At 36.5% G+C, this 11,062-nt stretch overlaps 1 protein-coding gene across 1 annotated transcript; it reads right to left on the bottom strand.

Moving 5' to 3' along the window:
* LOC18766842 (subtilisin-like protease SBT3.3) lies at window positions 902-3,290 on the bottom strand. Its single transcript, XM_007200563.2, has 3 exons — window positions 2,919-3,290; window positions 2,639-2,736; window positions 902-1,162 (listed from the first exon to the last, which is right to left on the bottom strand). Exons 1-3 carry the CDS (start codon window positions 3,122-3,124, stop codon window positions 1,089-1,091), a joined length of 378 nt encoding a protein of 125 aa, XP_007200625.1. The 5' UTR covers window positions 3,125-3,290; the 3' UTR covers window positions 902-1,088.

The raw sequence follows: 11,062 nt of genomic DNA, 5'->3' as shown, positions 1-11,062 counted from the left end.
TTGCAAGACTTTTATGTGTTAATGGGTCTAAACCCTTAACTTTTTGGTTTATGTTTTGTTGTGTTCGGGGGTGATTTCAATGAAAGGGGCTGTTCATTAAAGTTTCGATTTTGTCGTTGATTTTCATTGTTAATGTGGGCTTGGTTTTTATTGGTTGCAAAACTTAAACCCGCCACAAAATCTTGAACAAAGCCCTTGAACTGGGTTATTGATCTTCATTGTTAATGTTGAGGTGTGAAACTCGACGCTCATGTTCTTCAACCCGAAACCCGTTCAATCTGTTCTTCCGCTCTTCATCATAGCTTCTTGTACTTCTACTATTAGCCTTCTACTACAGAGCTTCTTCTACTACATTAGCCTAGTTCCTACTTTTAGCCCAGCTACTTCTATTGATCCAATAGTTGTAAATATAATCTTATCAGGTGAAATAGGGATGGAAGTTCATAATCAACCGGACCTATCTCCAGCTACCATCATTAATATTTTATAAATGTACAAGACATTGGGTGTGGTACTCACTTTTTCTTTCAAAGTCTATAAACTAAATTTTATCTTGTGCAAATTTTGATTTCTTTTGTTGTTGAAATATTCATATATAAATAAATAACTTAACATAAACATACATTAACACAAAATAAGTAACTCAACCTCTGACTACTAGATTTGTTTACTTGATAATGAGGGACACAACTAGGATAACTTTCCATCACCTGAGCCCTTCCCTCCTTATGTTGGTTAACCCAAAGCCTTCCCCTAAAGGCCACTTTGGCTCTAGAAGGTATTATCATCTGCAACAGACAAGTTATCTTGGAACATAAGCATAGTCGTCCATCTGAAATCTTCCTAAGGAACCAGACATCCTCCAACTACTACCTCTGTTACTTACTAGGAATAGAAGGAATTCAAAAAACAAAACCAAAAAACTGTATATACAATATATGAAGGTACATAAGGGGCACTTTTAAACATTAATTTTAAACCTTATTTGGGCAGAAGTACACTGTGCCAAGAGTCAACAAGTTTATTGCTTTATACATAAAGTAGATAACTGTTTGAAACATGTTTCTTATGTATTGAGTTCAGTTCCTTTAATGCAGCTTCCCAGGTCCTGAATGCAGTTGAAGTGTCCTACTTGGTACAACCTGAAGAACCCCAGGTAGTTCTGCCAGTAGAGAGTAGAAAGACAATGAGTATTTATCAATGATCAGACATCTGGGACTCATAACGTGCATAAAGATGCACACCTGTCATTTTATAAACTTAAAAATGCCAAAAATTGTGCAGAATTCTGTGAAGTGCATGATTTTGTGTATTGAAAAGCTGATTATACTTCTTTTTCGTTTATCAATAGGGGAACGGGATTCAAACTTGGGACTTCTTACAATACTGGGAAGACAGGTATCATTACACTCATACTTCAAAATATGACAAATGGCCCCTTTTAAAAAAAGTTTTTTTTTTTTTAATTTTCCCTTCTTTTGCCTTCATCTTTGGGAGGAGAAACAACTAAACTCACGTTGGCAATACACTCATCCTATCCTGAAGTTATCATAGAATACAAAAAATTAATTACTCATACATGTTCTTCAAATGCCATATACATTGTTTCTGAAGGGTCAAAACCAAATTTCACCCAAAATGTTAAAAAACCAAACACTTACCAATCATTTCGGATGTAATTATGTCCTAAGTTTCTAACTCTATTTCAGATGATTCCCAGCCTAGAAACACAAACAAATACCATGTTTTACTGTAAGTTTCTCTGCAAAGTCAGCTAAGACACCAGTAATTCCTCTATTATCTGAAGCTTATGAAACATGTCAGCTAAGACACCAGTAATTCCTCTATTATATGTAAGCTTATGAAACATGTCAGCTACTAGTCAGTATTAGGCATGAGCAAGAAGCGTTGTACAGCCTAAACACAAAAAAACCATTATGATTCAAATCAGCAAATAAACAGTAGATGTTTTACCACTGGGGTTACTCGTGGGGAAAAATCGGTAGCATAAAACTGCTTTTAAAAAACTTATCAGCTAAATTTGAAATGTTTTAGAACCACAGATATTGCAAATCAACAACTGGAAAAGAAGAATGGATGGTAGAGATTATCTATTCAACAATAAACAGCAAAACCATGATTAAGGTTTTAGTTCATTTTTATTTTCTTACTCTTCAAAGGCACAAAACTTTAAAGCTCAAGTATGTTAGATCCAATAGTACAGGCAAAAGTGCAATTGTAGGCTAGCCACCCAGAACAGGGCAGAAAAGTCATAACGAAAGTAGCCACACTTGTGGACACAAATCAGGTCTGGGGTTCAAAACAAGCCAAACACAAGCCTGCAGAAAGCAACTATCAATCACTAGACACCAAATTTCCTAAATATAAGCACTCAAAGAACCGATATAGCATTTGGAAATGACACGGGATTCGAAATAATCTAATCAAGCTTGCAAACACACTACCAAAAAAAAAAAATTCACATTAACCATGTCTGGATATTGCTCAGGGATCAGATAAATAAATAGCATTTACCAATAATTGGAAGAATAGTCATCATGAACCCTAGAAAAAACCAAAGAACTCGCACCAGCATATTTAGATAATTTCGTCTTAGAGAAAGAGAGAGAGGACTGACTTGAAATTTCCTCGACCTGTTGAGGAGTGAGCTTAGCGGAGAATCCACTGGCAGCCGTCTTGTAACTGTATATCAGAGCCCCCTTCGCAGCCTCCTCACTGTATGTATACAACAAAAATTCACAATTACCAACAAATTAAAATAATTATAAAAAAAAACAAAACAAAACAAAAAACACACACACACACAGACACACAAATTCACACAGCCATGTTCATTTGATTCATTTTCCTTTTGATTTTCCCGGGAAACAAACAGTAGAGAAAGAAAACAGACGGACCTGCCGAGGATGGAGGCTAGGGTTCGGATGTGGTAGGCCTCAGGCTCCTCATTTTCGAGAGGCCTCTCGGTGTAGACGATGTGGACCGCCGATTCGGAAGAAGAAGCGACGGATTTGGGAGCAGAATCGGCCATGGCGAAGAGAAATGCGAGAATTAGAAGCAAAATTGATGAGAATAAAGAAGCAGAAGGAGCTTTGTTTACCATTCCTTGGTTTATAGAGAGCACCAAAGACAAAATCTTATCAGGATTTCAATTTGGGAACACACTCCTCTATATTGGTAGCTTACCTATTAAGTTATTTGCTTTTGCCTTGGTAATAACTCCGTGTCTGTCTTTCTCTACCTTTTTATGCCTGCCTCTTGGCCTGCACCGTGGAATCTTCTTTTTCATTTCCTTTTAACTTTTATTGATATTTATTTAGAGTTTTTCTATTTAAATATCACACCTTCTTTTTTTTTTATCCCAATATTTAAATTATTAAGTTTTTAAATTTTATTATTTTATAAAAAGATAAAAAAAGGTCATCAAACTTAATACTTAACCCTATTACATCTATACACACCTTCACCACTCTTCATATTAAATTTTAGAAAAACATAACTCATCTACATCCTATTGCCAGAATACTATTCTCTTTCCATCCAAGAAGCCTACTACACTCTCATCTTCTCTTCACAAAACCTCCTAGTTCATTCTCAATGCTACTACACATTTGACAACAGTGTTTTTATCTCTTTAAGTAATGTGAGGTTGAGATGAACTTAGAGTAGTGAGGGGCAAGATAACAGGGTGTAGGGTGTGAGGTTGATGAGTTCTCTAATTTTTTTTGCTTTTTATTTTCCTTCTGGGTGTGTATTTAGAAGGTAGTTTGGGAAGATAGTAGTGTTTTCTTAGAAATTGTGAAATTTTGAATTAGAAGTTAGGGTGAACTTAAAATATGGGATGAACAAAGAGAAGTACGGGGTTTAAATAGAAAAAACTCTTTATTTATGGGTTTCCCACTCCCTTTTTGTCAACTTAAACTTCATTTTGTTTTTATAATAGTTTTTACTATAACAAAAAAAAAAGTATAAGTAGACAAAATAGGAGTTGAAATATACAATTTGTAACAAAGGGAGTGTATGTGGACAAAAGAGAAGTGGGAAAATCAGCTCCCTTTAGTACTAGTGATATAGATAAATGCTTCTCCATTTAATTTCTATAAACAAATCCAAAAAAGACTGATGGCCCTGTTAAATTTAATTATAATTATTAAATTACTTTGATGCCCTGTTGAGTGTTTTGAGTTTTTTTTAATGAGGTTTTGGGGTTTAGCTTGTTTAAGAAATTGATGACAGTTTTATAATTTATAGGAAGTTCGAAGCCTTTTTTTTTATGCTGTAAATAGATTTTGGGTGTGTTTCTAAAGTGCATTTCATGTAGGATATTTTTTTAAAATATAATTTAGGAAATTATATTGAGCATAATAGTGAATCCCTCTAATTTTTATTGTTTTTAGTTTTTTTTCCTTTAGGAATTTACTTTTCCTTTGGTTATTTCATTTGTCGTTAACTATGTATGAAGTTTATCTTCATATTTACATAGAAGTTATTATGGTTTTATTTTCATTAATTCCTTAATATATGACTAGTTGACATAGGGGACTAATCCAACTGAATGGACCCTAATTTGGCTCTGCTATGGACCCACACATGACTTTACCAAGCAAGGAGCACCTTTACCTAGAACCGTGCACTTGCATGGGACCGGCCCATTCCTTAAGAGCAACTCCACCCATTTGCCCTTAGTCATGGCAAGGGTGGAGCTAGGGCAGCCACTATTCACGTGAATAGTGGTTGCCCTTGCAAATAGTATTTTGTGTTTGCACCCATTGCCATGGCTAAGGGCAATTACTATTTATTTTTTTATTTTTTTCCCTATTTTTTAATGAAAATAATTAATTTGGATAATATTTTCAGATAAGATTTCCGGATTCCTACGTGTCAAGACCATTCATAATCAGATAAAATTTTCGGATAAGATTTTTGGATTCAAATTTCGGATGAATTTCAAAATTCAAAATTCAGATAAATTTTTGGGTTCAAATTTCGAATGAATTTCAAAATTCAAATTTCAGATAAATTTGGGTTCAAATTTCGGATGAATTTCAAATTTCAGATAAGATTTTCATCCAATAAAATCAAGCTACGTGGCATGTCTATCTTGCCAAATTTTTCTATAAAACCAGAGGCTCAGCTCATACCTCTCACACCACATCTTTCTATATTTTCATTTCTCAGAGTTTAGATTTCATACTTCATTCATTCTCAATGGAAGAATTTAGGAGATGCTTGGAGAGGCAAGAGCGAGAAACAAATGAGAGAAACCGTAGAGCAGATGAAATCAATGAGTTGCAGAGACAAGTCGATGAGCAAGTTCTCATAGCAGTGGCTTTGCAAGATGAAGAGAACCAAGGTCGCCGCCGGAATGTGGAAAGACATAGGCATTCTCGGGGTAAGAATCTTTTGGAAGATTATTTTATCCCAACTTCTTTGTACTCTGATGTTGATTTTCGAAGGCGATTTAGAATACAACCTCATTTGTTCAATAAAGTCATGCATGATATTTGCAATTATGATGCATACTTTGTTCAAAAGTGTGATGCTACTGGGGTTTTGGGGCTTCTTCCGGAGCAAAAGCTTACAGCTGTTATACGAATGTTGGCGTATGGAACATCTGCTGATCAGGTGGATGAGATTGCCCGGATGGGGAAGTCCACTACGTTGGAGGCTTTGGTAAGATTTTGTTAAGCAGTTGAAACTCTGTATACTACGGACTACCTGCGTAGACATACTCCCAGGGACCTCCAACGGCTTCTACAAAAAGCCGAAGCTCGAGGATTTCCAGGAATGATTGGTAGCATCGACTGCATGCACTGGCAATGGAAGAATTGCCCAACTGCCTGGCAAGGTGATTACGGAAATAGAAAAGGCCAAAAAAGTATCATCCTTGAAGCCGTTGCTGGCTTCGACACATGGGTTTGGCATGCCTTCTTTGGAGTTGCAGGATCCCAAAATGATCTCAACGTGCTGGGTCAATCCCTGGTCTTCAACGATGTATTGAGAGGCCAGGGCCCCAATATCACCTATCAAGTCAATAATACAGTGTACCAGACGGGGTATTATCTAGCTGACGGCATCTACCCGAGGTGGACCACTTTTGTCAAATCTATTCCGAATCCCCGATCCCAGAAGCAAAAATTATTTGCTACCTATCAAGAGGGATACAAGAAAGATGTCGAAAGGTGTTTTGGTATCCTTCAAGCTCGGTGGTTGATTATTCGAGGTGCGGCCCGTATGTTTGATGAGGAGATCCTCAGAAGCATTATGATGACTTGCATCATCCTCCATAATATGATTGTGGAGGATGAGTATGATTATGATGCTTTAGAGGTGTACGAACCGGATCCAATGAACACGGCCTTGACACGGATTTATGAAAGGCCCATGGGGCCAAGTGGAGAACCATTTGCGCCGGAACCGTTGGTGAGGGATGGTCATTTGATGACCCGAATGATAGATCGATATACAGAGATGCAATCTTCGTATATTCATGAAATGCGTCAAGTTCACTTGATGGAGCATCTATGGGCGGTGAAAGGCAATGAAGAAAAATGATGGAGCATAGATGCTTTGGTTATGTTTTATTTAGTTATGGTTTGGTTGTGTTGTATTTTTATTTATTATGCTTTGGTTTATGGTTTGGTTGTGTTGTATTTTTATTTATTATGCTTTGGTTGTGGTTTGTTATTATTATTGTGCCTTGTTTGTATTTTTTTTTATAATTATTTTGTTTTGTTTGAAGTATGGAATATGTTGAATAAAAAGGTAATTTATTGAATACTTTGTTTATTAAATAACGAAATCTAATACAAGTCATTACGAATTACTACTACTAAAATAAAATATATGAATTACAACAACTTTAAAAGAAAACATGAAAAATAAAAATACATAAAAGGTAGGCTAACAAATTTAATGGTTTCCATCATTTAACCAATCCGTGTTGCTAGGCTCATCATCCCGGAAAAGTCTTCTTCTCATAACATCCCTTCGTTCTAGCTTCCAAAATTGTTTTGTTTTAGGGGACATATGACTTGTATCCATGGCCATGGTTTCCCGATCCGTCTTGTCTATATCTTTTTTGCGCAAATACTCACTTTCTCGTGCATACTCAACTTGAAGGGTCAACTCGTTATCTTGGCGTTTTTGCTCCATTTCAATTCTTAGGCCATTTTACCTTGCAATTTCCTCCAAAAACTTTGAATTATTATTGCTTGAATTACCCACTTTCTTTGCCTTCGCGGCCTTTCGGCCAATGGGCCTCGGCTCCTTTTTCATGGGTGAGTCTTGACTCATAGGAGAATCAAGAGGTGAATCCGGTGCCATTGAATCACGGAGTGGCGTCTCGTTTAATATAACGTCGAGACCTGTTGGAATAATTATGAAGCGTTTGCAATATTTGACCACCTCCCAACATTCATGATGGTTGAAACTTTTTTTGCCACCCCCGGTTGCACCGAACCACATTTGTGCTTGTATAATCTATTTAACAAAAAAATGGAAATGCAATAAATATTTAAAATATATTGGATATGCAAGTAACAAAAAAAATAATAATGAAAATGCAAACCTTACAAATAAATTAGAAGTGCAAGAAAATTAAGAAACAAGTGGAAATGCAAGAAATATTAACAACATATTGAAAATGCAAGAAATATTAACAAAATATTGAAAAAGCAAGAAATATGAACAAAATATTTAAATTGCAAGAAATATTAACAAAATATTGATAATGCAAGAAATATGAACAAAATATTTAAAATGCAAGAAATATTAACAAAATATTGAAAATGCAAGCAATATTAACAAAATATATATATATTAGGAGATTAAACTTAATAAAACAAAAATTATAAAATACTTACCTTGTCAGTATGATTTTCCCCGCTTCTATAGTTGTCCATCGCTTTTGCTAGGGCAGCTCTCCATTTTTCCAACTCTTTATTCAGGATTTTCCACCTATTGGATAATGTCATCTCCGTACGAGTAGACGGAATTTTTTCACAAAATTCGGCATGAATTTTTTTCCACATATGAAAAAATTTCATCTCATTGCCGGACACGGGACAATGACAAATTTGGAGCCAAGCCTCACACAATGAAACATCTTCCATGGTGCTCCAAGCCCCTCCGGTTTCGATAGAAGAAGCCATAAAAATATGAAATCAAAATACTAGATGAAAAAGAGGAAAATGTTGAGTAAAGAGTGAATAATAGTAGAAGTATAAAATGAAATGTATGAGGATTGGTGTTGAAAGTGAAGGGTATTGATAGGTATTTATACAAAAAAAAAAATATCAGAATTTTTTAGAATTTTTTAAAAAAATTTACGATTTTTTTTCATATTTTTATTGCCCAGAAAAGCCTCAGCCATCGGATGGATTCGGAGATGCTGATCGGAAGGCTGGGGAGGCGACACGTGGCTTATTCCCGTTGGAGCTAGCGTCGCACTGACGTCAGCGCGCGCTGGTTCAAATTTTTTTACCGTTGGCGCGTGCATTGCACGCGCCAAAGGTAAAAAAATTTGAAACGCACTAGCTGACGTCAGGGTGACGCGAGGGCTGACGTCAGAGACCGCGGGCTGGAGCTCGGGCTCGTCTTGCCTTCGGGCTGGCCCGAGTTGGTGGGTCCCACACCTCCCCCTGGCCTGGGTTGCGCGGTGGAACGCCAATTTTTTTTTTTCCCCTAGCCTTGGGCTGGGCTCTGCCGTTGGACTTGCTCTAACCTTACTCAGAGCCCCGCTTCCGAGGGCTTGGATTAGTACGAACAATCGGGTCTAATGAGGTCACCTCACCTCGTAGTCAATGTCTGACACAATCACCTCGGCAGTTTGCTCATGTGAAGCTGAAAGTCTCGTCCATGTGTCCATCGGTCATTGGACCTCACCAAGACAAGATACGCCTATGGTAATAAGGGAAATGCTAGCAACCTTCTCTCTAATATTCTCTTTTAGACATTCTCTCTTCTCCTCGTGACAAATGTCGCTTCTTTACACTTAAAATAATATCATTAATGCATCACATAAACTAGTTTTTTTTCTTCCAAGTTTACCCTTATTAAATGTATTATTTTTTTTATAATAACAATCTAGTTTTTTTTACAACTTTCTCACCATCTTGTTAAAAAATTAAATAAACAAATAAAATTTGAATTTTGTTTTTATAAAATAATTTTTTTTCTAGAGAGAATGTATGTTTTGTTAACACAAAAGAAAGATGATATCACTTTCATGATAACAATGTCATGAAACAAACTTAATTTTTTTAAAAAAAATTTTGACTTTTTTTTGTAATTTAATTTTTAACAATGTACTAAGGAAGTTGTAACAAAATTTGGATAAATTGAAGGAAATATAAAATTTAATACATTTAATAAGGGTAAATCTGGAAAACAAAAACTAACTTGTGTGATGAATTAATGACATTGTTTTAAGTGAAAGAAAAGTAACACTTGTCATGAGGAGAATGGAGAAGGTCCAAAAGAGAAGGTTATAGAGGAGGTTGCTAGCATTCCCCATAGTAGTAGAGGCACCGTCCTCTCAAATATATGCACAAAGCCATGTCCTCCATGTGTTGATTAATTTCACCTTAAATTATCAATCACATTTAATTTACCTATAAAATTCAATGAAGGGTTAATTTCAATTTAGTACCCTAAATTATCACCATTTAGGCATGTTTGCCCCTGCACTCTCAATTTTAACAATCATGTACCTTAATATTTTTAATTTTTTGCAACTTCACCATCAAAATTTTTGTTAATTGTCTACGTGGCAGGCTTGGGTCCCACCTATTCGCTTCTTTCTATGTCAGTTGAAAGGTATTTTCGGGCAAATATTGTCTTCCGCAAGTACTCTGATTAAAAATAAAATATGGCCAATAGAGTCTAGCCTAGTGAAAAAGGGCATTGACTTGCAAACCAGAGGTCTCAATTCGAACCCCCATGATATTTGAGTTGTATGTGCATGTGTGTGAGAAGGATCCCTAGCCTCTGCATTTAGATTTCGTGCATTACCTACATTTCGTTAAATCTAAACCACTCAAACAATCTAAACGCACGACACATCATCAAATTTTGAGTCTTTTTTTTTTTCTTGCCAAAACTCATATTAACCCAAATGTTATAACGTGGTTTGTATTGTTTTTTTTTTTTTTACGCTTCCTCCTCTTTGCAACGAGGCAATTATTTTTTTAGGGGGTAAATTGCAGTGAGACAATTGAACCATAAAGAATGCTCAAACCAGGGATGGGCTCCCATGGCCCCCCAATGTTTAGGGATCTTTGAGGTTAGGGATGGACGATGCCATGTTTGGGTGGTGTCGATTGTCTCTCTTCCTTGTTTCATCATGTGTGTGTTTCTTCCCTTGTTTGCTTAGATCCATGTTTTGTGACACCTCGACCCAATTTTTACTATTTATTTACTATATTTAATTTATTTAATTGTGAAATTACAACTTTACCCTCGGGTAAGGTCACGATTGTCACTTTTCGATCCGTAAGAATTTTTGGGATTTAAGTGGCATAGTTGCATATAGTTCGTCAATACGAGTTCGTAGAACATAGTGGGCCCAAATCAGAGTTTTAACGAAGAAGTTATGGACGACGTAAGTTAGTGGCACAACCGTAAATATTTCAAAGTTAGAATTTTAAAAAGGCAGCTAGGTCTCTTTCTCCTCTCGCTCTTCCCTGACCCTCTCCCTCGCGACACACGCCGACCCGGCCACTGTGTGGCTGGATAACTCCACCGTTTGACCACCTCCGCAGCTAAGACCGGTTGGGATTCGATGGTGAGGGGTCGGCGATCATAATGCTGCTCAAGGAGGGGCTGGGAGCTCGGATTTGGCTATTCCGACCACCATTTTTGACGAACCAGGTATGGATTTCAATCCTCTCCACAAGCTCTAGCTGTCTGTATGGTTGGATTAGATCGATTTTGAAGTTTTAAAACTCAATCTAAAACTTAAAAATTTAAAATTTTTGGATCGATTTTTCGGCCACTTCCCGCCCAAATTGGAGGTTGGCCTAGTGGTGTAAGTTGCTCC

Source organism: Prunus persica, chromosome G8 (genome assembly GCF_000346465.2).
Source record: "Prunus persica cultivar Lovell chromosome G8, Prunus_persica_NCBIv2, whole genome shotgun sequence".
In the NCBI taxonomy this organism is placed as follows: Eukaryota; Viridiplantae; Streptophyta; class Magnoliopsida; order Rosales; family Rosaceae; genus Prunus; species Prunus persica.
Note: the sequence above shows the minus strand (reverse complement) of the source record. Positions and strands in the feature narration are given on the sequence as shown.

Coding starts and splice junctions, on each gene's coding strand:
- LOC18766842 (XM_007200563.2), bottom strand. CDS start 3,124: ATGGTAAACAAAGCTCCTTCTGCTTCTTTATTCTCATCAATTTTGCTT. Junction 2,737..2,918: donor CTAGCCTCCATCCTCGGCAG/GTCCGTCTGTTT, acceptor GTATACATACAG/TGAGGAGGCTGCGAAGGGGG. Junction 1,163..2,638: donor ACAGGTCGAGGAAATTTCAA/GTCAGTCCTCTC, acceptor CTCTACTGGCAG/AACTACCTGGGGTTCTTCAG.